A 27,767-nucleotide genomic window follows, 5' to 3' on the forward strand; every position below is an offset into this window, starting at 1 on the left:
CTTACTCTACTCGGATGGATTTAATTTCATGAATAGAGCACATGTTGATTGTATGGTAATAAAATGTAATTTTTATTTCACTTCATGGAACAATGAGATACTGTGGTTTTATCATGTGTTTGAATAGGAGAGCAAAAAACCCTTGATGTGGCAATTCTCATTTTTTCAATGGTTGCTGTAATATCCAAGCACATTGTCCATGGTCGACTTATATATTTTCCTTTGTTTGCTCTAATGATGAGCTAGTGATAGCTGGTACATGTGGATCTAAACTCTGTTCCTTAAAATCTCCTTTCATATAAATGTTTCTCTGCATTATTCTAGTTTCTGTTTAAAACAAAAGCAGTAAAAAGTTGTAAAATCATTATCCTTCACACAGAGACTATAAAAGCACAGACTTGGTACACACAGTCATATCAAGACATCACAAATTGCACCTTTCACTTAGATTGTTGCATTTTTGGTGTAAATATATTTTTCCAAAATACTTGATGTACTTGTAGTCAGCTCTTAAAGCTTTCACATAATTCTGCATTGACATAATTAGCATTTTGCTTTGTGGCTTTTCAACTGTGTGCTAGGCTTTCTACCATGACTGCACAGTTATGTACAGAGGAAGACAGCAGTAGGAATGTTTGTCAGCATTCTTCAGACATAAACTCAAGCTTGATGTCTGACTATGTCCTAATATTGCATATACAGTTAGGTCCAAAAATAATTGTACACTGACACAAGTTTTATTATTTTGGTCATTTATCAAAATCGAACTTAAAATTACATAATGAATATGGGCTTAAAGTGCAGTCTCTCAGCTTTAATTTGAGGATATTCACATCCACATTGGAGCTTTTTAATCTGTAGCCCACTCTTTTTCAAGGAACCAAAAGAAATTGGACAATTGGCTCAAAAGTTGTTTCATGGACAGGTATGGATGATTCCTTTGTTATTTCGCATCAGTTAAGCAGGTAAAAGGTCCGGTATTAATTCCAGGTGTGTGGCATTTGCATTTGGAATGTGTTGTTGTGAACCCACATATGTTTAACGGAGCTCTCTATGCAAGTGAAACAGGCTGTCCTTAAACTGCAAAAGAAAAGAAAAAAGAAATCCATCAGAGAGGTAGCAGGAACTTTAGGAGCGGACAAATCAATAGTTTGGTACATTCTGAGGGAAAAAAAGAATGCACTGGTGAGCTCCTCAACACAAAAAGGCCTGGACGTCCACCAAAGACAACAGTAGAGGGTAATTGTAGGATCCTTTCCAAGATATAGAAAAATCCCTTCACAACTTCCAGCCAAGTAAAGAACATGCTCCAGAATGGAGACATATTATCAAAGTCTACCATAAACAGAAGACTTCACGAAAGCAAATACAAAGGATTCACAACAAGGTGCAAAACATTCATAAGCTTCAAGAATAGAAAGGCCATATTAGACTTTGCAAAAACAAAAAACAAAAAAAGTCTTAAAAAGCCAGCACGATTCTGGAACAGCATTCTTTGGACAGATGAAACTAAGATCAACCTGTACCAGAATGATGGGAAGAAGTAAGTACGGAGGAGGCTTGGAACAGCTCATGATCTAAAGCATACCACATCATCTGGAGTGGAGGCAGTGTGATGGCATAGGCATGCATGGCTTTCAGTAGCACTGATGGGTCAGAAGACAGAAGCAGTCAGATGAACTCTGAAGTGTACAGGGATATATTGTCTGCTCAAATTCAGCCAAACTCAATAAAGTCTACTCAGATTCAGCCAAACTCAGAGCACAGACAAGAGTTCTGATTCCTGTCCTCTGAAGATGCCGGCCACAGAGACTGGCGAAATGTTAGGAAGAACAACCTTCAGAACACGGCCAAAGAGCCCAAAAAAACCACAACAACCATTAGATCCCCGCCGTGAAAGCCTTCGAGAATACATTCAGTGAAGTTGTTTGGAAGGCACTGCACTTTACAGATGGACAATGACCTAAAACATAATGTGAAAGCAACCCAGGAGTCTTTTAAGGTAAAGAAATGGAATATTCTGCAATGGCTGAGACAATCGCCTGATCTCAACCCAGTCGAGCATGCATTTCACTTGCTGAAGACAAAACTAAAGGCAGAAAGACCCACTAACAAACAACAGTTGAAGAGAGCTGCAGTAAAGGCCTGGCAAAGCATCACAAAGGAGGAAACCCAGCATTTGATGATGTCTGTGTGTTCCAGACTTCAAACGGCCATTGCCTACAAAGGATTCTTGTTGGAGTCCGGCTCTGGCAATCCGTGGTGAAGGGAGAGATCTCTGAAAGGATCTGGGGTGGAGGGAGAGATCTCTGAAATGAAGGAGACTGCAGTCGAATTGTCAGGTTCAAAGAATACTCAGGGTAGTCAGCTGAAGTAAAGGAACACTGCCTCAGCGATGCCCGGCACCTCCTTTTATTGTACTGTAGGTTACATAACTAATGGCCTGAACCAATAGGGTGTCGAGTGTATTCTGCCCAGCAATAAACCACACAAGCGCATTAATGTGGTACATAAAGCAACATGAGTACATGATAACAAGCATATAAGTCATGGCGCATATACCCACATTCCCTCCGTTTTTAGTTTATAAGAAACTGGTAAAAAGAACATCAAACTACGTGTAAACATCTTCCAAGTATATATCAATATACAGTATTTGCCATCAATGGATGCCAGGTCCTAGGGATGAAGACCATCATAAGCGTCTACAAGGTTTTTTGTATCTGTCCGGGTCATTTTGACGACGATACTGTACATGTTAAAGCTTTTTAGGGATGAGCCCTGTACGAGGAGTGGAAGAGCTACGGCAGCACGAGGCAAAAGTATGCATAAGGGAAGGGATGCATTGAATACAAAAGCAGATTAAAATCAAACATGCAATAACAATAATTACATATTTTAATACATTGTAAAGCCAAGAGAGATTGGGCAGCCAAGACCATAGGCTATCCCAAAGGCCAATTGCTTCTGAGTCAAAAGGAGTCAAAGGGTCAGCCTTAAGAGAGTCTTCCATATGTGATATAGTAGCAGTAATATTTGGTGCATAATCAGAGATAAACATGCAACAATGAGTGAACAACAACACAAACCCCTCCTTCGGAGGCCAGCAACAAATCAACAGCGTAGCGTGTTTGTAGGACAAAGTCACGTATAGCGCTTTGTTCCTGTTTTAAGAAGGAGAGAGCCATGATCGTATCATTAAACATACTGATAGTCCAGTTGTTTAAGGCATGCAAGTCATAGTGATTCATCATAACACCCATAGGTGGAATAATTCCACGAGAGGTACCTGCCCACCAGGACCGAGAAAGAGGTGAAGACTGAGAAAAGGCATCCCTGGCATTGCGAATATGAGTAGGTAAAGAATCAGAAACAATGAGAGAAGGAGACAAAAGCCCAAACATACAAGTACTGGACCATCTCGGAAGAAGGCGACTATAAGCTTTTCTGCCACATAAAAGCCATAGATCATTACCAAGGATGTTATATGTGTCATTAGTAGAGGAAACACTCAGCTGGGCAAAAATGGCAATCATACTACATAGATAATTAGAGCCACCAGTCGCAGCTGAGGTATGGCAATCACCTTGCAAATGGGGGCAGGTACCATTTAAAAGAGCAGCACACCAGTGTTGCGCATTAACGTGGTACATAAAGCAACACAACATGAGTACGTGATAACAAGCATATAAGTCATGGTGCATATACCCACACATTTTATTTATGATTGTGTTAATTTGTCCAGTTACATTTAAGCCCCTGAAATAAGGGAACTGTGTATAAAAATGGTGGCAATTCCTAAGCATTTCATGCAATATTTTTGTTCAAACCCTTCAGTTAGAGATTAAAGTCTGCACTTCTATTCTCAGCTGTTTCCTTTAAGATCTGTTGTGGTGGCGTACAGAGCCAGAATTATGAAAATTGTCAGTGCCCAATTATTTCCGGACCTAACTATAGGAAAAAGTCCAGTTGAATGAGATATAAAGTATGTGCTTATGGCAGAGAGTGACATGATACATCTACTTCACAGATAAAAATACTATGTTGTCAAAATGCAGCCAAGTCCAAAAGGACCAGTACACTGAAGTAAGGTGATGGTTTCCCTGCTTTGGAAAGTAGACTGTAGCACCTATTTTGGATGGTGCCACAGTCCTCATCAAGATCTCTTTTAGACTTTAGGAATATTCCATCTGCCTTACTACTGGCAGCTCAGTTGGCTTCCGTGCCATAACACACATACCATATTTTTCTGTTTATAAAACTCCCCCATTTATAAGACACCCCACCACCACCACTTCTTTAACCCAAAAATTAAGAAAACTTAGCTTTGAGTATTCAGCCTCTGGGCTCAGAACGCTTGGACATTAGGAGTCCTTGTTGAATCTGAGTCTACAGGCTCCACCTCCAACAAGGTGCGTTCCAATTAGTTTGTTCAGCATCAGCTGACGTCAGTTCCGTAAGGCTTCTGATAGGAGGCAGCTAAGCCTCATGATTGAAGGAAGCCTGTGTCAGCAAACATGGGTTCCAAAACACACGTGTAAGCCTGGACAGAGAGCAATCAGGAGTTTGCACACGCTAAAGTGGGCTGAGTGAGTCCAAACTCAGCTAGCCATGCTACAACACTTCCTCTTACAAGTCTGCCCACATAAGATGCCCTTGTGCCCTTTCTCTATTACTGAAATAAAACCATGTGGGCTTTGTAGTCCTGAGACTTATCTTGCACCACAGGCAGGACTCTAAGTAAGCTAGGCCGAGGCAGCACTCTCAGATGACCCTATGACAAGTGTACTGTTCAGAAAACCAATTGAGTTTTATAATCTTTATTTTATTAAAGAATAAGCATGTTTCTAAGTATCAAAGCCAAATTAAACCAAAGCAAATAAACTAGCATTGTGCTGGTTATTTACAATTCTGTAGTGAGGCAAAGAAAACATGAAAAATAGAAAAGTGTTCAAAAACCTTACATGAATACAAAAAGCCATTAAAAAGAATAAAAACAGTTCCAGTCCAGTAATTCATTAGTAAAACAAAATAATCCAAGTAGGTTATAAAAGGCTATAGTCCTCAGTGATCCTGTAGAACAAAAATCCTATACTAAAAAGAAAAATTCAGTAAAAGTCCCATTATCCTTAGAAAAGTCCAAGAGTATAGTCCATATGAAGTATTTCAAGAAAAGAAGTTCATAAAGGATATTCCATAGGTAACAGTCCATAGGAAATAGTCCATGCATAGTCCTTAGGAAAAAGCCCATAAGTCCAAGGGTAATCCAGTATAGTAAAGGTTAGTCCCATGTGTCACGAATGAATGAAGAGTCAGTCTTGAATGACAATGTCCATAGGCAAAAAGTTCCTTTTTCAAGAGTAACTGGCAAGGGCTTATCGCACCTTCCCACGATGTCATCCAATCAGAGTTCGTTACTAGGCAAACAGTCCTGTCACACCACATGACTTCTTTCCCATACACACCAGATGTTATTTGGGTTTACTGTGGTTTCGCAAAGAGTCACAACAATTCCCATCTAATCACACCGAGTCCTTTTCTCAGGCTATCAGAATAACATTCTCTCTGCTCGCCTAGAAAACAATATGTTAGCATAGCAAAGATACTTTATACAAAGAAACAAGATGGAACCTCTCTTGCTCATTTCTTAATTACAAACCCCATATTCCTTACAAGACTTTAACTCAAAAACCCATCTCATCACAAGCCCCTGGAAGATTAACAAAGTTCTCAAACAATTTAAGTTTTAATTTTGATAACTGAATAAGATGAGATGCCATAATTAAACATCAACAAAATAGAGGAAGATATTAACTTGAACATAAAGTAATACATTTCAAATAAGCTTCTACAATAGCAAAACAATTGATACTTGAGAACTATTATAATTACAGTATTTACCATACATGAGAGAAAATTGCGTTAGACACTTCTACTAGTCTGAAAAACAGAAGAATAAACAAGTTAGCATAATTAATCAAATACATCACTCTGCATATGCTCAGATAACACTGCAGTCATTAAACAGTAAAATAGTGAAACAATGGTTAACATAACAATATCTTGGTAGACTAAAATACTGACATGAAATGATAATGGGTAAAACACTCTATGTATGCTCAGGAACATTGTCGTACAAAATATCAAGAAAATTAAACATCAGAGCTTTAACAATTCTAGCCATTTTCTCCCCTTGCATCTGCACTGAACATTCTAGATAAACAGTGAGCAATTAAGGCCTTCTTTCCAGGTAGATGTTCAATGTCAAAATCATATTTTTGCAATCTGAAATGCCACTGCATTAATATTGGACTTTGATGCCTCTGTTTCTCTAAGAATGTCAAAGTATTTTTGTCTGCTTGAATAACCACTTTTCGTGTACATCCATATATTCTGAAAACATGAAGAGCCCACAAAATTGAATAAGCATTTCCCTCCTGACAATTATACTTTCTCTCTCTCTCTTTTAATTTTCTGGCCACATGAGCTAAGGGGTGTAAAAACTTATTGTTATCTTCTTGCAATAAGGTAGCGCTCAGACCTCTTTCTGAAAAAGCAGTTTGAATTATCATGGGTTTAGCAAAATTAGCTGATTGCAAGATCGGTTCTGTTATAAGTAACATCTTTAAACACTCAAAAGATTGGTTGCATTCTTGTGTCCACTCCATTGCAACAGATCTTGCTTTTCTTATTAATTTCTTTAGAGGTGACACCAAATCACTGTAACCATTAATGCATCCTTGGAAACGGTCAACTCATCTTAAAAATACCAATATCTGTTCTCTTTCTGTAGGAACAGGCCAATCATTAATAGCTTTCACTCTGAAATACTCAGGTAGAGAACAATTATTTCCAATCCAATATTTTAGGTAAGACACCTTCCCATCAAACCAAACACAATGATCCATTTGCACTTTCAATCCTGCGCTCCTCAACTTGCGAAGTACCGTTTCTATATGTTTTACATGTAACATTGGATCAGGGCTGTGAATTACAATGTTGTCTACATAGCCAATCAGGTAGTATAAATCACCAAGCAACTCATCAACCAATTTCTGAAAAGTAACATAGGTATTTTTCATTCCAGGTGCTAATTTTCTGAGTTGGTAAATTCCCTTAGAGCAAGTAAATGACGTGTAAGGGCGATGTTCCTCTTTAATTAAAATCTGATAAAGACCTCCTTTTATTCCAACCACAGAAATTCATTCAGCGTTTGCAACAATTTCTACCAACGTGTCAACATTGATTGTAGGAATAGTCTCTGTCTCAGTGAACTTATTTAACTGGCTAAAATCTAATTCCACCTTGAGATCATCCTGTTCGCCTTGACACACTGAAATAGTATTGAATACAGCTGTTCTACATGGTTCAATCACTCCTTGTGAAATAAGACTTTCAACAGTTCCAGACACTAAATTGCCCTTAGTCCCTTCTAGGTCCATAGGAACCGAAACAGCAGTCAAACCATCTTTAACTATAATGGAATGTTTCACCACATTAGACTCTCCTGGTGAATTAGAGAAAACGTTTTGGTGATTAGCTAACACAGACTCCAATACCTGTTCTGGGCTAAATTGATCAATATCAAGAATTCCACTATCTTCCTCATCACCTTCTCCATCTTGCCCATCATTTTCTTGGTCTACCTCTGTTACCACAGGTACAATATTAGGAACATCTTGGTCCAGAAATGCCACACCCCTGAAAACCTGTATTGGTGAATTAGCTGTGCTATCAGGTTTGGTCACAAGAGGCTGCTGTTGCATCAAAGTTCCCTCGGGAGTACTCTGTATAGCCTCAGAAACAGTATCAGCATTCTCACCACTTCCTTGGAAAATAGGCTGTTGAAAATCAGTATGGTCCCAAACCTCTGCTTTTCTTTCTAAAGATCTTTCTGAGAAGATTAACTGTGGTACTGGGCCAAAGTTTCCAGATATGATTTCAGTCTCTGGAGAAACATCAGTACTTTGTAATCCCAAAAAGTTAGCGCTTCCCCCTTCATTGGTTGTGTTAGAAACAGTTCCATAACCCGACAGGTTTAAATGCAGTTTCTTATCTTAAACCAAGCTTACAGAATTAGCATCACATTCTCTTGTGCCATTAAAACTGTGTAAAAGTTCGTGCTGCAAGGTTTCTGTACAATTAACTCCTCCTGTAGCATTACTCAACGTCTCTGGTAAAGGTACTTTATCTCCTTCGGTCTGCTTTGATGTGTTCTCTCCTGCTCCAATTAGTTCCCCCTTATGGAGCATTGCTTCCCTGCTAAATTGCCAGGAAGTCCAAGGAATGCCCGCCAATCTCACAGTATCCAATTTCACTGTTCTCTCTGGGCTGAGAGAAGGGGGGTTGTTTGAGATCTGACATGCATCAAGATCTGCTGACACAAGTCCTAGCAAAGAATTAAGCTGAGTCTCCATTACATCATCCTGCTGGTATCTTTCCCCCACACAAGTTCCTTCAGATCTTACAGTTCCCAGTTGCTCAGGCAATTGAGGAACAGTAAGCTGTCTCTCCTGTTCTGACATAGTCACTAATGCTGGGCATTCTCTCAAGTCCGGGAGTGAACGAGATTCTGCCAATGCTTCGAAGCAAAGGCCTTCTGGCAGTACTTCCTCCCTCTTAGCAAGCAAACCCATAGTTCCAGAGTTTCTCACCTGTCCTGGGCTTTGAAGAAGGACTGAAGGGTGAGCCGAGCTGCATTCCAATGCACTGAAGTTCTCTGGAGCACTGCAGTTTTCCCTTGCGTCGTCCAATGCTAGTTCCTCCACAGAAACAGCTCGGTGAAGCGATGTCTCTTTCTCCTGCATTCCTTCCTCTGCACGCGACTCCGGGGCCTGTAAATCCTCTGTTTGGACGGATGATAAATCGCTGTCTCCTCTGGAATGCTCATTAGAATTCCACTGGGCCTCGTTAACTCTTTCGACGCAAGCATTTTGCATCTCAGGATCGCTCCCAATTGTCTGGAGCGTCCCGTTGCAGTAATCCTCAAATGAACCCTGCTGAGCTTGGAAAAACCTTTGCATCAAGCCAGGTTCTGTGCTTAAAAGACGATTTAAAAGTAAGTTTTAAATCTTTTTCCTCAATTTTCTGCTTGGCTTGTGTGAAAAATCCCGAAGCCACTTCCAAGATTCTGTCCACGGCTGCCGACTGTTCTTGCTCCCCCATGTTCTGCTGGCAATCTAACCTAAGCTAGGTCAGCAATAAAAACAAAACAAAACTCCAAGGAAAAAAAATTAAAAATCTCCTCTGCACCTTCGACCAACTGCTGTCACTCTGTGATCCTAAGATCAGCAAAGAGGACAGACAGCTACCAAAACCAAAATAAAATTAAAAATCTCTTCTGCACCTTTGACCAACTGCTGTCACTCTGCTATCCTAAGATATGTGAGAGGACAGACAGCTGCAAAACCAAAATACTGAAAAATCCAAAAGGAAGAGAAAAGAAAAACTGTGATCAACCTGTGAACCCTAAAGTTACAGAGATGATCAATGACTGAGCTGGGTGCAGATAGATACCACTAGGGCCAGGTCATCCCGACAGATGCTGAGATCATAGGGCATGACTCTAGGCCAGCTAGATGCAGCTAGGTACTCCTGACAGATCCTAAGATCGTAGTGGGAGATCCAGATCTAGGCTGGATACAAACAGGACCAGGTCCTCCGACAAATCCTAAGATTATAGGAGTACGCTGAGGCCAAAACAAGCTGGATGCAAGTCCCAAAACAAAGTAGCCAGAGTCATTCATGCAATCCTAAGATTATGAAATGACACTGCTCCACCTGGGTGCTATTAAAGACTGCAAAGGCAGGGTCATCCCTAACAGTTCCTAAAATCCTGGGCATGACCTGAGCCAGCACTCAATGCAAGCACTCCAAAAATAAAGGACATGCATCTTAGAATTACTTCACTACAACGTTGTAACAACCTGCACATGCCTATTGATTAAATCCAATTGTTTCCTAACAGTTTGCTTGTCCCACTGGGAATCTCTTTCTTAAAAAGAGCACCCCAGATTCTAACACACAATACCACAGCCTGAAGATTTAACACCTCTCACCACAGCCTTTAGATCTAATTGCTGGCAAACAGTGTTTCCTAGGAAGCTACTGTTCACACTCAGGGATGCACCTAGCTCCTTAAAGCATCAGTGTCCCACTGCAATCAAAACTTAGCTTGTGGATCAGAGTCACTCAAGCTGCCAGATAGAACAAAGATTGGTCATCCTGAGGTACTACAAAAACCAGCACGTGGTCCATCGCGCAGCTGCCACCATGTCAGCAAACACGGGTTCAAAAACACACGTGTAAGCCTGGACAGAGAGCAATCAGGAGTTTGCACACGCTAAAGTGGGCTGAGTGAGTCCAAACTCAGCTAGCCATGCTACAACACTCCCTCTTACAAGTCTGCCCACATAAGATGCCCTTGTGCCCTTTCTCTATTACTGAAATAAAACCATGTGGGCTTTGTAGTCCTAAGACTTATCTTGCACCACAGGCAGGACTCTAAGTAAGCTAGGCCGAGGCAGCACTCTCAGATGACCCTATGACAAGTGTACTGTTCAGAAAACCAATTGAGTTTTATAATCTTTATTTTATTAAAGAATAAGCATGTTTCTAAGTATCAAAGCCAAATTAAACCAAAGCAAATAAACTAGCATTGTGCTGGTTATTTACAACTCTGTAGTGAGGCAAAGAAAACATGAAAAATAGAAAAGTGTTCAAAAACCTTACAAGAATACAAAAAGCCATTAAAAAGAATAAAAACAGTTCCAGTCCAGTAATTCATTAGTAAAACAAAATAATCCAAGTAGGTTATAAAAGGCTATAGTCCTCAGTGATCCTGTAGAACAAAAATCCTACACTAAAAAGAAAAATTCAGTAAAAGTCCCATTATCCTTAGAAAAGTCCAAGAGTATAGTCCATATGAAGTATTTCAAGAAAAGAAGTTCATAAAGGATATTCCATAGGTAACAGTCCATAGGAAATAGTCCATGCATAGTCCTTAGGAAAAAGCCCATAAGTCCAAGGGTAATCCAGTATAGTAAAGGTTAGTCCCATGTGTCACGAATGAATGAAGAGTCAGTCTTGAATGACAATGTCCATAGGCAAAAAGTTCCTTTTTCAAGAGTAACTGGCAAGGGCTTATCGCACCTTCCCACGATGTCATCCAATCAGAGTTCGTTACTAGGCAAACAGTCCTGTCACACCACATGACTTCTTTCCCATACACACCAGATGTTATTTGGGTTTACTGTGGTTTCGCAAAGAGTCACAACAATTCCCATCTAATCACACCGAGTCCTTTTCTCAGGCTATCAGAATAACATTCTCTCTGCTCGCCTAGAAAACAATATGTTAGCATAGCAAAGATACTTTATACAAAGAAACAAGATGGAACCTCTCTCGCTCATTTCTTAATTACAAACCCCATATTCCTTACAAGACTTTAACTCAAAAACCCATCTCATCACTGTCGGGATCTGCAAGATGAGAGGAAGTAGGGATCTTGCAGATGAAGCCTCAGGGCAGGGATCTTTCTCCTCAACCAGCAAGGAGAAAGGAAAAGAGACACGAGACACTGAGAGTGTGGTTTTCAAGATGGGATCCGGATGAATACAGAACAGCCTGCCGTGAGGCACCTGTTCAGTGGGAGTTCTCTCTCCTTCTTTGCCGTGCCCCCTTTATTATTGTACTCTACTACCTTTGCACTAGTTAATCAATACAGAGGTAACTAATTTCTTGAATACACAACAGAATAACCAGAGTGCTGGTAAACAGAGACAGCTAATTTCCTTGAATACAAAGGCATCAGTAAACAGAGTGGTTGGTAAACAGACAGGCTGGTAAACAGACAGTTAATAGTAAACAGACACAGATAACTCCAAATATACAGACAATGTAAACATTCCTGAGGCAGACACTTTAACTACATTACGCAGAGACAATAGACAGCAGGTTAATGATCATCCTTACTGGAAACTGACCTGTGCCCAAAACAATGTCTTTCTATATACATTGTATAAGCATACAATTTCCCCACATCCCAACCGTTTTTTATTTATTTTGTTGAAGACAAAGGCTGTTGTAGACTCTTGAAAATTCTTAATCCAGGGGGTTCCGGTGCTGGTATGATTGCATGAAGACAGGCTCATCTTCAGCAGAGGGCGGAATAGTATCAAGAACATGATTTTACATGAAACAATTGCTTAGTGGTTAAAGATAGTTGAGGTACAGATTTACAGAAAAATGCGGAACACAGTAACTACATTTGAAATACACTGAATTGAATAGATACAACTTTAAAACATTGTTAAGATGAAATTAAACCTGGAATCTTGGCAAGAGAATTAGATGGCATATTCTGATGACATCAACATTACAGATATATAAGCACACTATACTGCTAAGAGGCAAAAGCAAAACATTTTAAGGTATACAGATTTTTTGCATAGAAATATGTGACACAGACAACTTCCCCACTGAAGACACACACACCATGAATTTCTTGTATGACACTTGACTGGAGAGATACATATAGAGCTTGGCAACAGAACAGAAACTTATTTTGAGGGATGAGTAGTAAAGAATGGTGCTTGTATGCATCTGCCTGGCTCTGGGGCAAAGTTCTTCTACTGTACAACTGACTGAATTAAAAAGTTGCCTGCTAGTGCCCTTGAATTTCCCCTGGACTGAAAATATGTTTCTACAGGCAAGCATGCCAGATGTATCAGCATCACAGTGTACAAAATTGCCTACTGTGGGGCCTACTTGTAGGGAATAATATGTTTCTCTGTCTCAGGGATAAACAGACAAAGTTTTCATATTACATTAGAAAATAATTTTCAAGGAAAACTGTGACATGTAAAAGAATAAACATGCAGTGTCTACAACAAAATTAGATTCATATTAGGAAAAACTCAAAGGCTAAAACTGCAGTTAATTCTGAGCATAAAACTAAGAATTGCTTCTCTAAAATTCGATATCTTTTATCCTTTAAGATCTGGCTAACAGAGGAAACACATGTCATGCACTCTTATCCTGCAGAAAGAAAAACAAACATTTTTGACAATTTACAGCATTTGGAACAAACATTTTCTCAGGGATGTGACACTGTTACTCCTGGAAGGCAGAGACAGGAATGCAGGCTTGTATGAAATCCCATATGCTCAGCTGCTCAGGAAACTCAGCAATGTAAGGTGTGATAGGATTTGTAGTTCTAAGAACATGGAACCTAGAGTGTGCAGGACATCATTTGGATCCTTACAAGTGGCTTGAGTGTAAACAATGCTTTCTCCAGATTGGAAGGTGATGGGGGAAAACTTTCTGGTTCGCCTCCTCCCGCCCCAATATGCAGCATTAGTCTCTCTACTGGCCAGGTGGAATGCATTCTTTGGTGATCTGTATAACTGCCATGTCCAGCTGAGTAGGATTTTTCACTCAAACAGGATGGAAAAAGCAGTTCAAAACAAGCTTCATGTTGGTGTGTAACAGTTACCCCCCTTAGATTCTCTTCTTCCTCCCCTTCTTTATATGATCCATCAAATGCTTGTAGAGCTGCTTTTGTACCCCAGTCCATGATATCAAAGAAATCTGGGCCTGGGTCCCAATTCGCTGGGACATAATGCAACTTTGGCTGAACCGGCGGAGATACTGAGGTAGCTGCTGATTCTTTCAGACCAGCAAGGAAGGGAGTCAGGCATGCAGTTTGATTTGCTGATTGGAATGCGTTTATAGATACTTCTGCTGCTTGAGTTAAAGCTGTTGTCATGAAGCTTTGCTGAACAGCAGTAGCAAATGCAGCTCCTCCCATAAACATTAGAGGACTATCAGGGGATGCACCAGCATTAATTTCCACTTGCTTAGGGCAAATGAGTCCTTCTGCTGGTGGAAAAAAATCTTCTATCAAGGCCTTGCAGTTGTTAGAGACAAGCCATTGGATGGATGAGAAGTCTGGGAGAGCCTCTGTCTCTATGTCTTTAAGACTGAGTTGCAGTTTGCAAATGCCTTGAGATGGGGGCATTTCAGATCCAACAGGAACTGCTATGGCAGATTCTTGCATGACAGCAGAAATTGCACAGCTAGTTGCTGGACAAGTTTCTGTTGTATCCATTGAAGGATGGTTATCAATCTCAGTTGCCTGAGATGGCAGTGCTTCATCCTGGGTTTCCCAGGAGATGTTCTCATGCTGCTCCAGGCAAGCCAAAGAGGCTGAAGGGAGCGGAGGCAGAATTTGAGGGAGTTGTTTGATTAGATTAGCCTCGAATTCTGGATCGAAAAAGATGTTTCGTGTGTCTAGAAGGCAAGTACACACTACAAATTGTTCCTGAAGATTTGATAAAGAAGTTTCCATGTTGCTAAAGGTGTAGGTTCTACGTGTCTTACTTGACAAATTCCACTCACCCGAGGGATCCTTGCGGATGATTGATGCGTCTTGGGGCCTGTGCCAGGCGAGATGAGTGCGAATTGTCGAAATTTGACCTCAGTCCTACTCATCAGGATCCAGAGGATGCGTGCGCGCGCCGTAGCCCTTCCACACCGGGCGTGATGAGTAGGTGGTCTTCAAGAGTGGACCTCAGAGAGGGCACCATTTTGTCGGGATCTGCAAGATGAGAGGAAGTAGGGATCTTGCAGATGAAGCCTCAGGGCAGGGATCTTTCTCCTCAACCAGCAAGGAGAAAGGAAAAGAGACACGAGACACTGAGAGTGTGGTTTTCAAGATGGGATCCGGATGAATACAGAACAGCCTGCCGTGAGGCACCTGTTCAGTGGGAGTTCTCTCTCCTTCTTTGCCGCGCCCCCTTTATTATTGTACTCTACTACCTTTGCACTAGTTAATCAATACAGAGGTAACTAATTTCTTGAATACACAACAGAATAACCAGAGTGCTGGTAAACAGAGACAGCTAATTTCCTTGAATACAAAGGCATCAGTAAACAGAGTGGTTGGTAAACAGACAGGCTGGTAAACAGACAGTTAATAGTAAACAGACACAGATAACTCCAAATATACAGACAATGTAAACATTCCTGAGGCAGACACTTTAACTACATTACGCAGAGACAATAGACAGCAGGTTAATGATCATCCTTACTGGAAACTGACCTGTGCCCAAAACAATGTCTTTCTATATACATTGTATAAGCATACAATTTCCCCACAATCACAGCCTGTTTACGGAGGCAAGGTACAGGCCATTCTCTCCGTGTTCTCAGCTTCCGTATATAAGATGCCCCTCAATTTTTAGTGTAATAATTTTAGGAAAAAGTAGTTTCTTATACACAGAAAAGTACGATAGCTAAGTCTGTGGTACCCAAAAATCGTAAACAGAAGGCTGGTTGCAGTTACCCATGCTCTGGTCATGTGTGGTTTAGACTACTGTATTATGTCTAGGCTGTCTTTGAGGGCAAGGCAGAAACTTCATTAAATACAAAATATAACAATTAGATTACTGCCTAGGGCTTGTTTAATGGGGCATACCATATTTTTCTGTTTATAAGATGACCCAATGTATAAGATGACCCCCCCCTTTTTCTAACCCCAAATTAGAAAAAGCATGGATCAAACGGCTCCCTTTTTGCTAAGCCCCGTGCCTTGGCAAAAGGCAAGGCAAGCAGCTGTCAAAGTGACTGCAGCTTTTCCTTGCCTTTTGAGAAGGCACTTGCCTTTTGAAAAGGCACGGAGCTTAGCAAAAAGGAAGGCAGCAACGACTTCCTTTTCTTTTTGCTAAGCCCAGCGCCCCATGCCTTTTGAGAAGACATGGAGCTAAGCAAAAAGGAAGAGAGCAACGCTTCCCCTTCCTTTTTATTAAGCCTCAGAATTCTGGCTGGCACAGCTAGTGGTGAAGGCTTCTAAGAGTTTTTGTCTAAGAACATCTGGGGCCCAATGTTGCAAACCACTGCTCTAAACTGTTGAAAATTATTACTGTTCTTGATAAATTTTGGCCTGATTGTTTTTATGGACTGAAAAGGAATTCTTCCCCACTTATCCTCTACTTATTCCACTTACCAGTTATGAACTATGTCACAGATTTCTTTATTCTAAGTGCAGGGATGAGCAACATATGACCATCCAGATGTTGTTTGACTGTAACTACCAGTCTGGTACATTGGCTATGCTGCTTAAGGATGATGGGAGTTGAAGACCAAAAACATCTGGAGGGCTACCTCCAGAGATATTACTAGTAATTTTGCATCCCTGGGCAAGCAGCACAAAATGAGCCATGATATCAACTTTTGTTCATTCATGATGTGACGATAATACAGTTAGTAACTATGGCACTTAACATCTTGCACACATCTTCCCTCCTCCAGAGAATGAATAGCACTATCAGCTAGAAAAACAAAAGCAAATCCACATCAATATATTGATTATATACTGTACTGTTGAACATACCAAATATGTTAATAAGCTGACTTTTTGTACTGATGGGAGGTTTGACCTAATCATGATCCACATACAGTGGACCCTCGACTTACAGACGGCTCGACTTACAGACTTTTCGAGTTACAGACTCCTCTGGCTGCAAAATTTAGATTCGACTTGCAGCCGGAGAATCGACTTAACAGATCAGAAAAAACCCAAAATGGAACAAAAATAGAATAAAAACCGCTGGTTATGGGATTAATCGGTTTTCAATGCATTGTAGGTCAATGGAGATTCGACCTACAGACTTTTCGACTTGCAGCCACCATTCCAATACAGATTAATTCCTTAAGTAGAGGGTCCACTGTAGATCAGCCATCCATAAGAACTGCTTTCTCCGCTTCTACCCATGGATTTTTGTAAAAATGTCCACTCTCTCAACAAGATCTGGTTTATTGGCTGCCTTTCTTCTGTTCCCTGCCAAACATCCAGCAGAAAATGAGCAGCCCTGGAAGCGTAGTCTACCATTGTCTCGTCCTAGTTCCCTCTGCATACACTTCAATTAAGGAAAGAGGCAAAACACAACTCTGCCTTATTATCACTTTTAAACCTACATGTGGGGTCTACAGGGGCTAGACATGTGCACTTAAATTGAGTATACACAGCCTCAACTGGGACTAGGACATTTGGGAATGTCTATTGGGAGGCAGTAATTTTTGTTGTTTTTGAGGTGCGAGTAAAGGCTTGCTTTCAAGAATGTGGAAGAAAGTTTGAAAATGAGCCCCTTACGTGTTAGTGTAATGATTTGATGGGCAATGTGGATGTTTGTTTTTGGTGCGATACTTGGAATTTCAGCTGGCTAAGTTTAGAGTTCAAAATCTGTTTCTACAATATCAAATACAATATTTTAATAAATGTTCGTTGTATATGTAGCATGTTGAAATGATTTGCCTATACATTATATTTCTTTAGGAAAAATGCCTTCCCATCAAAGCTAGAACAAAAATATGTGGCACCATTTAAACATACCAGTTGCTATTTAGGTTAACTAGTAGTAAACATCATTTGGGGGCTTCATTTTAAATGGACAAACATTTACCATTTAAAATGGATAAAATATAGCACAGATGATACAAACATAACAATTTTAAATCATATAAATTAACAGTTCTCAAACTAGCCCATAAGCTCCATTTATGGTTATGATTTGGGGGGAAAGTTGCAGAACAGTAATCAGTATCAGCTTAACCCTATGCTTGATTGCTTTTGTTTGTTCTAAATGTAATGATAACAGACCTGGGCTATTTCAAGATACATATAAAGATGGGAGGGATGGTGACTGATTGTTGATTGGAGCAATACTTAGAATACTTTCTTAAGCTGCTTCTGGAAAACAACATAAACAACAAGCCTGTGACATACTGAAGCTATGTGGCATGGTCCATCATGTAAACAAACAGGCAGAGCCAGTGAGAGAAAGTGTACAAAAGGTCTTCAAAAGTGAGAACAGTAATAGTTTTTCTGGAAATCTTAGGGTTCGGCTGTTTCACATAACAGAGGAAAAATAGTGTTCCAGAATTTAGCTCCTCCAAATAGTAAACACAGGTTGACTAGACCAGGAGTTTAATACTTCTGCTTGCTATTCAACATAGGTTTCTGGGTAAAGGAAAGAAATAACATGTTTTCTCATTCCCGTTTTCCAAAAATTTTCCCAACAGCTGCAGTATGAGAAGGAATGGTGGGGTCATGCAGTTAGAAACATGTTGATCTTTAAGGCACTACACAACTTAGTATAATACTTTAATATAATGATTTCTCACAAGGCTCTCTTGTGTGTATTTCTCCCTCTAAAAGTAAGTCCGGCTGTGCATTGTTTTCAGGTGAGTGTGCAAAAGTGAATGAAGTCAGTGGTATTTGTGTATTTCCAGCATGAGGCAAAAAGCCAGGAAGAATTAGTGGAGCAGAGTGGCACATTCACAGATCCCATGTTAAACACAGCATTCATGCATTGTGATTAGAAGTGGGGATAAAAAGGTAAAGGTAAAGGTTCCCCTTGACAATTTTTGCCCAATCGTGTTCGACTCTAGGGGGCGGTGCTCATCCCCGTTTCCAAGCCATAGAGCCAGCGTTTGTCCGAAGACAATCTTCCATGGTCACATGGCCAGTGAGACTTAGACACGGAACGCTGTTACCTTCCCGCCAAAGTGGTCCCTATTTATCTACTTGCATTTGCATGCTTTCGAACTGCTAGGTTGGCGGGAGCTGGGACAAGCGACGGGAGCTCACTCTGTTGCGTGGATTCGATCTTACAACTGCTTGGTCTTCTGACCCTGTAGCACAGGCTTCTGCGGTTTAGCCCGCAGCGCCACCATGTCCCTCTAGAAGTGGGGATAGAGAAGGAAAAACTCAGGAGGATGCTGAGTTTACAGCATAAGTGAAGAGTATGCTCATTGTCTTAGAAATGAATTTTCCATGACTTTACTGCTGTAAAATCATTGATTAAAGCATTTGGAGTTCTAGAGAGTTGAAAGTGCACAAATACTGGCATGGGTGGGCCCTGACAAGTATTGGGTTGGAGAGGTTTCGAAAGAGCAAAGGGAAGGGCAGGCATCAATCTGGGTGTCCCTATTTGGGCACAGAACAGTTCAGGTGGCCAATGTTTATTGCTACATATAACACTTGGCTCACAAGTCTCCTAAATTAGTACTGTAGAACTGGACTAACTGTTTAAACCATTCTTTCTTGGTTTTACCCTTTCCCAATCTTCGTTTTTATGCTTTGAGTTGGAGCGGATTACCTTTTCATCTTGCTTTCATTACTAAACGTGACTAATGGAATCATTCTTTGTATGTATTGCTTCAGGATTAAATACAATTTTGCTAAGATTTTGTATTATCAGCACTGTTTTACTAACAGGTGCTTTTTAAAAATACATAATAACTTTTTAAAAATTTTTTTTGAGAATAACATCAAATAAATAGTGAATGTTTTGTAAACATGAATGTTAAAAAATCCAAGTCTGTGATAATCAGTAAAAAGCAAGCAACTCAAGAAATGCAGTTAAATATCTAAAATAAAGATATGGGTCCTGTTGCCATAAAATTCAAATTTGGCTGAATTAATAGTGACGTAATAACCACATCAGTAAAATTAAGAGTAGCTTCCTTGAGATGAGGACTGTAATATGCAACAGAACCGTTGACTTTGCAAATGTAAATTGTTGCTTTGTATTGTAAGTTCTCATATAAACTGTGGATTCTAAAACAGGCAAGAATAACGAAGAGTGCTTGAAAATGTGGATTTATTGTGGGAAGCAAAGCATTTCTTGAATCAGTAGGGTGACCAAGAAAGAAGCATGAATGAATGAATAAAAACCAAGAAATCATAAAATCCATACATCGCTGAACGCTAGAATACGGGCCAGTCACGCAAGGAGTACAAAAAGTATGGGGCGTCACACCTGATCATGCAGGTAAAATAAACGAGGGGGTGGAGAGTTCTGGGAGGAAGCTTTAAAAAAAAACCCGGGGGAAGCTGGTTTGGATGCCGCCTGGCATCGTTGTTCAGAGCCTGCTGCCTTTTCAAGGTTCGTGGGGCCACGTGGGCGTCCCGCCGTCGGGTGGGAAAGGAAGAAGGGGGGGTCCGCCGCCCGGAGAGGAGCCGCGGTGGCCTTGGGCTGCGGGGGCGCCCTGCTAGCCTCCTGCAGGAAACCCAACACGGGTGTCCTTTTTTTGTGGTGCCTGAAGCGAGCCCGCCAAGCGTTTCTGGCCGCCTTCGAATTCAGCGCCCGCTCCTTCCCGGAGCTCTTCTAGGCCGCCTCTTCCCCGGCCGCGGCGGCCACGGTGCTTTGCTGGTGGGCCGGGGAGACCCGAGCGGGCGAGAGAGAGAGCGCGGGGCTGGCAGACGAAGGGAGCCGGCAAGGCGCCGCCGCCGCGCCTTGCAACCGGCAGGAAAGCTTCCTCGCCCAGGCTCTTAAAAGCCGTTTTTCTACCCAGGAATACCAGCAGTTGTAACACGATCTCCGAGCCGTATATCCCATAATATGCGAGCATGCACTTGCAGCGCCCTTCCGTTCCTTTCCCAAAGCGGAGGAGCCGCCGGCCGGGGGATGCCACATCACGGCGCCGGCCGCACACCCAGGGGCCCCGCGAGCATGGCCCGCCGGCAGCGCCCGCCGGTCCTGGTGGTGCTGGTGGCTCTGCTCAGCCTCCTGGATCCCGCCGCCGCCGCCCCCGCCGCCTGCCCGCCGGGCCCGGGAACCCAAGGTAAGCCGCGAAGAGCACCTAAGCGCGAGGTTGCGGGAGGGGAAGGGGAAGGGAGGGAGCCCTGGCCCCCAGCCCGCCCCGGCCGGTGGCCAAGAAGGGGAGAGGGCGGCGGGAGTCCTTCTAGGAAAACAACGAGAACGGTATCCGGTGGTGGTCGCTTACACTAAAGAAGACCGCGATCTCTCAAGATTCTAGGCGGAAGAGCTGAGCGCTTCCTTCGCAGGGTGTGCTTGATTTAGACAGCCTTCATAACGTTTTGAGCTGGAGGTACGTGAAGAGACAAAAGATCTTTGTCCTTGTCTTCCTTCCAAGAATAGAGCAGCCGGACAGTAAACAAAGGAAAATATCTCCTCTGTAATTCAGTGCCTGTACCCTATGATCTTCTCCGTATCTGCTGGCAGCTTATGATAGCCGGGAAGGGCGGCTGTCTCCAAGAGCAACACGTGTCATTCATTCCCCAGGTTCTTGAGAGGCACCAATAAAGGATGGGGTTAACTGGGTCTGGACCAAAATGTCTACATGGCAGCAAAGAGGGAGCCCTATCTGGAACTGGCATTACCTTTCAAGAAGAGAAGAAGGTCAGCTGCCCCAGCCGAAGGTTTTCAGCCACTCTGGACTGAAATGCAAACTCTTCTGTGGGTTTTCTTACACCTTTGCCTCTGTTACTCTACAGTTGGGAGAGGGTTATGGTTAATTAAAAATATTAGATGCCCCCTCCACTTGTCATTCAGTGGTCTTCGTCTTTCAATCCACTTCTGGAACCTGGGATCTTTTTAAAGGGTGCCAACTACAGTGCCAGGCGAACAGATGCCGGCTCTCTACACCAGATCTTGGGACAGGACTGCTGCAGAAGGCAGTACCAACAGGTGGAGACCAAAGTCCCTTTCATGGGATTCTGTGAATCTCTTGGAGCCATGGAGTCTTCTGAAAAGTGAGGTTGGCTTCCCTGGGCAGCCTGAAATAGTAGCAAGGGTTTGCCCCGGAGAAGGAGTCAAGTAAGAAGAGAGAGATGCACTGGATGCTGTGTTTGCTACAGCACTGACTTGGGTTTTCACTGCAAACTTTACAGGCATTTTATAAGGCATCAAACTACTGGCTCATAAAGCAGGCAAATGATAATACAGATTAAAAACCACAGGATACAGGATGTCCTGTATTTCAGGATCTCACAACAAGAAACAGAACAATTAAAACGTTAATGGAGAATAAAAAGACCTTCAAGTTACAACATACTGTAATACCTAGAAAATTAAAATACTTTGAATAATATCAAATGAAGCAACAGGTGAGCTTCTCAGAGGAGGTAATTCTATAGCCAGGGTGTCCTCACTGGAAAAGTGATTTCATGTGGCTACTGACCACATCTCACTCAGTGGAGGCTGTCAAAGAAAAGTCTCTGAAGTCCATCTCAAGATCCAGGTATATGCATGTAAAGAGAGAGAATTCTTGGTGTATAGGGCAGAGGCCCTCTACAGAAATTAATAATGGAGTGTTATCCATTCTGATGTATGGTGATTCATCCCAGGGTTCCCTAGATATTAAGTATGCAGAAACAGTTTATCATACCTCCTTTTGGGGTATTCTTGTACAGTGGTGCCTCGCAAGATGATGTTAATTCGTTCCACGAAAAACGTCGTCTTGTGAAAACATCGTCTTGCGAAACGCGGTTCCCCATTAGAATGCATTTAAATCTACTTAATGCGTTCCAATGGGAAAATTGTTGTCTTGCAAAAATTGTCCATAGAAAACATTGCTTTGTAAAATTAATTGTTTTAAATTGAAATATGTAATTTTATGATTTTATATATTTTTATACTGTTTTGTTTTATTTTGTAAGCCGCCCCGAGTAGACATGGTCTAGAGGGGCGGGGTAAAAATCAAATAAATAAATAAATAAATAAATAAATAAAATGTGGTTCCCCATTGGAATGCATTGAAATCTACTTAATTCGTTCCAATGGGGAAAAATTGTCGTCTTGCAAAAATCGTCCATAGAAAACATCGTCTTGCGAAGCGCAACAGTGATCGCAAAAACTAATCATCTTGCGGATTAATCGTCTTGTGAGGCAATCGTCTTGCGAGGCATCACTGTACTTGGCAATTTGCCCAAGGCTTGGCAAATGGGCTTTTCTTATGTAAGCCACACAAGAATTGAACTCCCAATCTGTGGCTCAGCAGTTCTCCAGACCACTGGGCTATTAAGCCCGATGCCATGCAGGAGCTTAAAGGTCAAAAACTACATCTTGAATTGGACCTGGAAATGGACTGAGAACCACTACAGGTGGTGAAGTACTAGCACTGCAATTGCATTCTACATGGTGCTTAGCAGCTAAGAATGGGATGTTACTAGGTCATGAGTAACTGAAGCAAAACTAGTCCAGTCTAGGCTATGGTCTTGGCTGAAGTAGCAGCCAAACAGGCTAAAAAGTGCTCTGGTCACAGAGGCCTCTTGTGACTAAGTGAAGATTGTCCTGTTGGAGATTCTAGCATGTGGGAAGAAAAATGTTGGTTCCTCTTATTAGCCTCCAAGTCTCTCTCTCTAATGTACCAGCACAAGGTAATGCAACATGTTTTAGGATCACATTTCCAAGCATTACGAGAGGAAACAAACATTGTTTAATGTATTCTTTTCCAGTTTGGTTTTGTAGCAGCCTTTATGAGAAATTTCTACCGCAGGGTAGGAGTGGGGAATTTCAGGGCAGAAAGAACTGCCAATAGCTGGCTGATCGAGGAATTTCCACAGTAGCACTCCAACACACAGACATTCACAAAATGATGCCATAGTGCCCTTACTGTACCTTTGTCAGTGGAATGATTCCAGTAGTATATGAGGAATGGTGCTAGCAAAGCAGTCGTGAAGCAAACTGTCCTACTTTTCCAAATTCTGAAGTGCCTCACTTGCCATATCTGGACTACATCCTAAAAGGCATAAAATAACATAAAAACTCAGTTTCTTCCTTGCATTGTTTTTCTTTTCTTTCTGCATGAATATAGCACTTAACTTTAAAGTATAGGTTACATTTTGAAGCCATCACTGGTTACTTAACAATTAAAGCTGTCCACAAATGGCTGTTTGAAATTCTCCATGTGTGTACAGAAACAAGGGGAGGGGGGGCAATTTTATCAAAGGTCTCCAGGGGAAAGAGGAATTCCCCAACAACCTCTCAGGGGTGGAGCTCAATATCTTTGTTTTTTGTTCCCAGGATTTTTCCTCATATTGTTTTTGCAAGTGGCAGCAACAGCAACTGTGTTGGCAGTCCGGCCTCCATTTTGCTTACTTTCCCCCCTTTAATTAATCAAAATACACAAAACATTTATTACAATTACATTAACACAATAAAAAAGAAAAGGAAAACAAAACAAAAGCTATGCAGACTGATATACTCTACTGCTCCCGTCACCACTGGAGACAGTTTCTCTGTTCTCCATTTTGCTTCCTCCATCATGCCTTCCACCTAGTGTCATTCTCAAATGCAGCATGCCAAAATATCCCAACGAGCTATTTTCTCCTATATAATCCCGCCTACTAACTTTTGAGATGAACGTTGCTTTCAAATCTTATTCCTCCCCTTCCCTGTTCCTCCTAAATAGCACTGGTGCAGATGGGGAGCAACAAGGGCAACCATCTTGCAAAGCCTGCCCCACTACCTGTTGAGCCATTTACAGTTTGATAGACCCATTCTTGTTTTAACAGTTCACTCTTGCTTTGTCTATTACCTGTCTCCTTACCTGATTATGGGGATCTATAAAAATATACCAGTCACTCATTTAAACTTCAGAGTTTGAGGAAGTGGGCTTTGATCCATGAAAGCTCATACTGAAATAAAATTATTAGTCTCTAATATGCCACAATATTTCACACACCCCTTTCCCCCTTTTGTCACCACACTCATTGGTTAATGGTCTTGTCTATCATCTACGTAAAGCAGATTTCCCCCATTGGAAGCATTATCAAGCGATTTCGACATCATGCGGGGTAAGCGTCTACCGGGGCACCACTGTATTTAAGGAGTAGTTTCACCACTTCCAACCACCAGCAGCGAGTTTCTATGACAGAATCAGGGTATCAAACCCAGGTCTCCTGAATCCTAATTCATTAGTCTATCCATTGCACCACACTAGGTACCCAAAGGAGTATCAGTAGCCAAAGGGAATCTGAATTTTGAGCCCCAGTTTTGTGCTCTCTCTACAATACCATCCTGGCCTTAGTGCTGTCAACTGGATTCTGACTTATGGCAACCATAATAGTACTTTTGGAATTTGTGAGGTGTTCAATAAGCAGTTTACCATTATGATGTTCAGGTAACTTTCCAGAGCAGAATGGGGTATGAATCTAGGGCTCCTGAGTCTTAGTTTGACACTCTATCCACTGTGCCACACTGGCTCTCAGTATCCAAAAGTAGAAATTAAAAGGAAACATCCAGCAATAGTTGAACCCTGTACCCAGTGGCAGTCATTTCTTCTTTAAAAGAGGACTGCTTGTCTGCAATCTAACATGTTAGCTTTCACCAATATATGAGATGCATGGATTTCATAAAATTATGCAAGTGTTACTTTCAGCAAGAAATCACATGACTTCTGTTAAAGCAGATGGTTTCTTCTCGGTGCTGGACCAGTTGCAAGACAAAACACACACACACAGAGTAAGCAGACAAAACTTTTCAAGTAAGATTTTCAAAAGCACCCAGCTCGAGATTCCCACTGATTTACTGTTATAAATCAGCCTCCACTTCTGGTCCCCAACTGGACTAATCCTGCAGAGTTGCAGATTGCCTAGAAATCTTGTTCTAAAGATTTATATTTTCAGGGTTTGACAAATTTGTATAAGCACCAACACACAATTTTGCATTAAAATATGTCCTCCACTACTGTGAGAGGAGAAGAATTAAAATTATTCCCAGCCTGCAGTGATGTGCAAATCTGTCCTCCGCTGCATGTGCAATGCATCAAGGACATGAGACGTTGGGGAACAGCTCAGCTCCCTGCATCTGCTGTGTAGTGCAACCTAGTGACAAAGAGTGGGTATTACGGTACTTACACTGCTACATTAGTATTGAACCCCTAATGCTGGATGGAAAGCTGTATAAACTAATCGAAATTCATGTCGTCATGATACCTTTGTTAGGCCAACTAAAAGCTCACAACAACTTCTGTGTGGGGTTTTGAGCTAAAAACAAACAAACAAAAAACAAACCCAAAACTTCCAATCAAGTATAATGTTACAAAGTATAATTTGTAACAAATTACAAGTATAATGTTTTATCTTTGAAAGCATAGACTGAATAGGTTTTGACCCTCTCTGTTTCCGCCTGTCCTCTGTGAAGACATGAATTGTTGGTGCTATTCAGGATTTGGCAGCCAATCACTGAGCTTTATTTTAGTTTTCTAGTCATGTCTACATCTTATAGAATCATGAAGTTGAAAGGGACCTATAAGACCATCAAGTCCAGGTGGTTGTTTAAATTTCTCTTGAATGTCCCTTGAAAGGGATGTGGTGGCGCTGTCGGTTAAACTGCAGAAGTCTCTGTGCTGCAAGGTCAGAAGACCAAGCAGTTGTAAGATCGAATCCACGTGATGGAGTGAGCTCTCATCGCTTGTCCCAGCTCCTGCTCACCTAGCAGTTCGAAAGCATGTAAAAACAAGCAGATAAATAGGTACCACCTCAGTGGGAAGGTAATGGTGTTCTGTGTCTAGTCGTGCTGGCCACGTGACCACAGAAACTGTCTTCGGACAAAACACTCTCTCTATGGCTTGGAGACAGAGATGAGCACCACACCCTAGAGTCGCACACGACTGGACTAAATGTCAAGGGCAACCTTTACCTTTACCTTGAATGTCTCCAGTGTTGGAACATTCACCACCTCTCAAGGCAATTGGTTCCATTGCTGTACTGCTCTAACAGGAAGTTTTTCCTGATATTCCACCGAAATATGGTTTCTTGTAACTTGAGCCCATTGTTGCATGTCATGCACTCTGGGATGATCAAGAACCTTCCTCTGTATGACAGCCTTTCAAGTATTTGAAAAGTGCTATCATATCTCCCTTCAGTCTTCTTTTCTCAAGGCTAAACATGCCCAGTTCTTTCAATCTTTCCTTGGTTTCCAGCCCCCTGATCATCCTTGTTGCCCTCCTCTTAACTCGTTCCAATTTGTTAGCATCCTTCTTGAAGTGCAGTGTTCAGAACTGCACACAGTATTCAAGATGAGGCCTAACCAGTGCCAAATAAAGGGGGACTAGTATCTCATGGGATTTGGAAACTATACTTCTCTTAATGCAACCGTGATCTACAAGGACTCCAGAATCCTTCTTACTTGTAGTATTGCTGAGCAGCCAGATATCCTCCATCTTGTAACTGTGTGTTTGGTTTCTTGTTCCTAAGTGCAGCACTTTGCATTTCTCCCTGTCAAATTTCATTCTGTTCTTTTCAGCCCAGTTTTCAAGCCTATCTACATTGTTTTGAATTTTATTTCTGTCTTGCAGGGTGTTAGCTATTCCACCCAATTTTGTATTATCCTCAAATTTGATTTGCATTTCCTGGATCTCCTGATCCAGGTCATTAATCAAAATGTTGAAGAGCACAGGGCCAAAGACTGAGCCCTGGGGTACCCCACTTGTTACTTCCACCCTTATTGTACTGTGAGTAAGACTAAACAATCAAATTAGTAGTTGTTGCAAATCTTTCTTTGCCCAGAAGTGTTATGTGATGTTAAATTATCATACCTTTTCTTAACAGAAATTCACATAGCACAAAACCTTGGGATTTAATGTCTTGCATTATGGACATTCCATATTTACTAAAGCTACAAAATACAGAAAAGCTGTCGTTTATACATTATAATTATGTGCCATCAAGTCAATTTCAACTCACAGCGACCCTTCCCAGGATATTCTAGTTATACAGAAGTCAGAAGTGGTTTACCATTCCCTTCTTTTGGGGTACTCTGGGACTGTGAATCTTGCTCAAGACCACACAGGCTGGCTGTTCTATAGTTTGATTCATTTTGTAAAAGAGTGAATCAAACTCCTGAGTCCAGATGCTCCATCTCTTTAAACTATGCACGTTTCAGCTGTTAAGGACCATATAAATCTCTCTCATTAGCACAATATACAGTATATCAACCATTGTGAGGAAAAGGGGG

At 41.5% G+C, this 27,767-nt stretch overlaps 1 protein-coding gene across 2 annotated transcripts in view; it reads left to right on the plus strand.

Moving 5' to 3' along the window:
* The first annotated feature begins 15,871 nt into the window (after positions 1 to 15,871).
* Positions 15,872 to 27,767, plus strand: part of CPZ (carboxypeptidase Z) — a 69,289-nt gene continuing 57,393 nt past the window's right edge. For both annotated transcript variants that reach the window (XM_020805774.3, XM_073001014.2), the window contains exons 1-2: positions 15,872 to 19,949; positions 20,359 to 20,628. In XM_020805774.3, the coding sequence (XP_020661433.3) occupies positions 19,907 to 19,949; positions 20,359 to 20,628 (313 nt within the window). In that variant the 5' untranslated portion in view covers positions 15,872 to 19,906. The remainder of the gene's footprint in view (positions 19,950 to 20,358; positions 20,629 to 27,767) is intronic.

Source organism: Pogona vitticeps, chromosome 5 (genome assembly GCF_051106095.1).
Source record: "Pogona vitticeps strain Pit_001003342236 chromosome 5, PviZW2.1, whole genome shotgun sequence".
Lineage (NCBI taxonomy): Eukaryota > Metazoa > Chordata > Lepidosauria > Squamata > Agamidae > Pogona > Pogona vitticeps.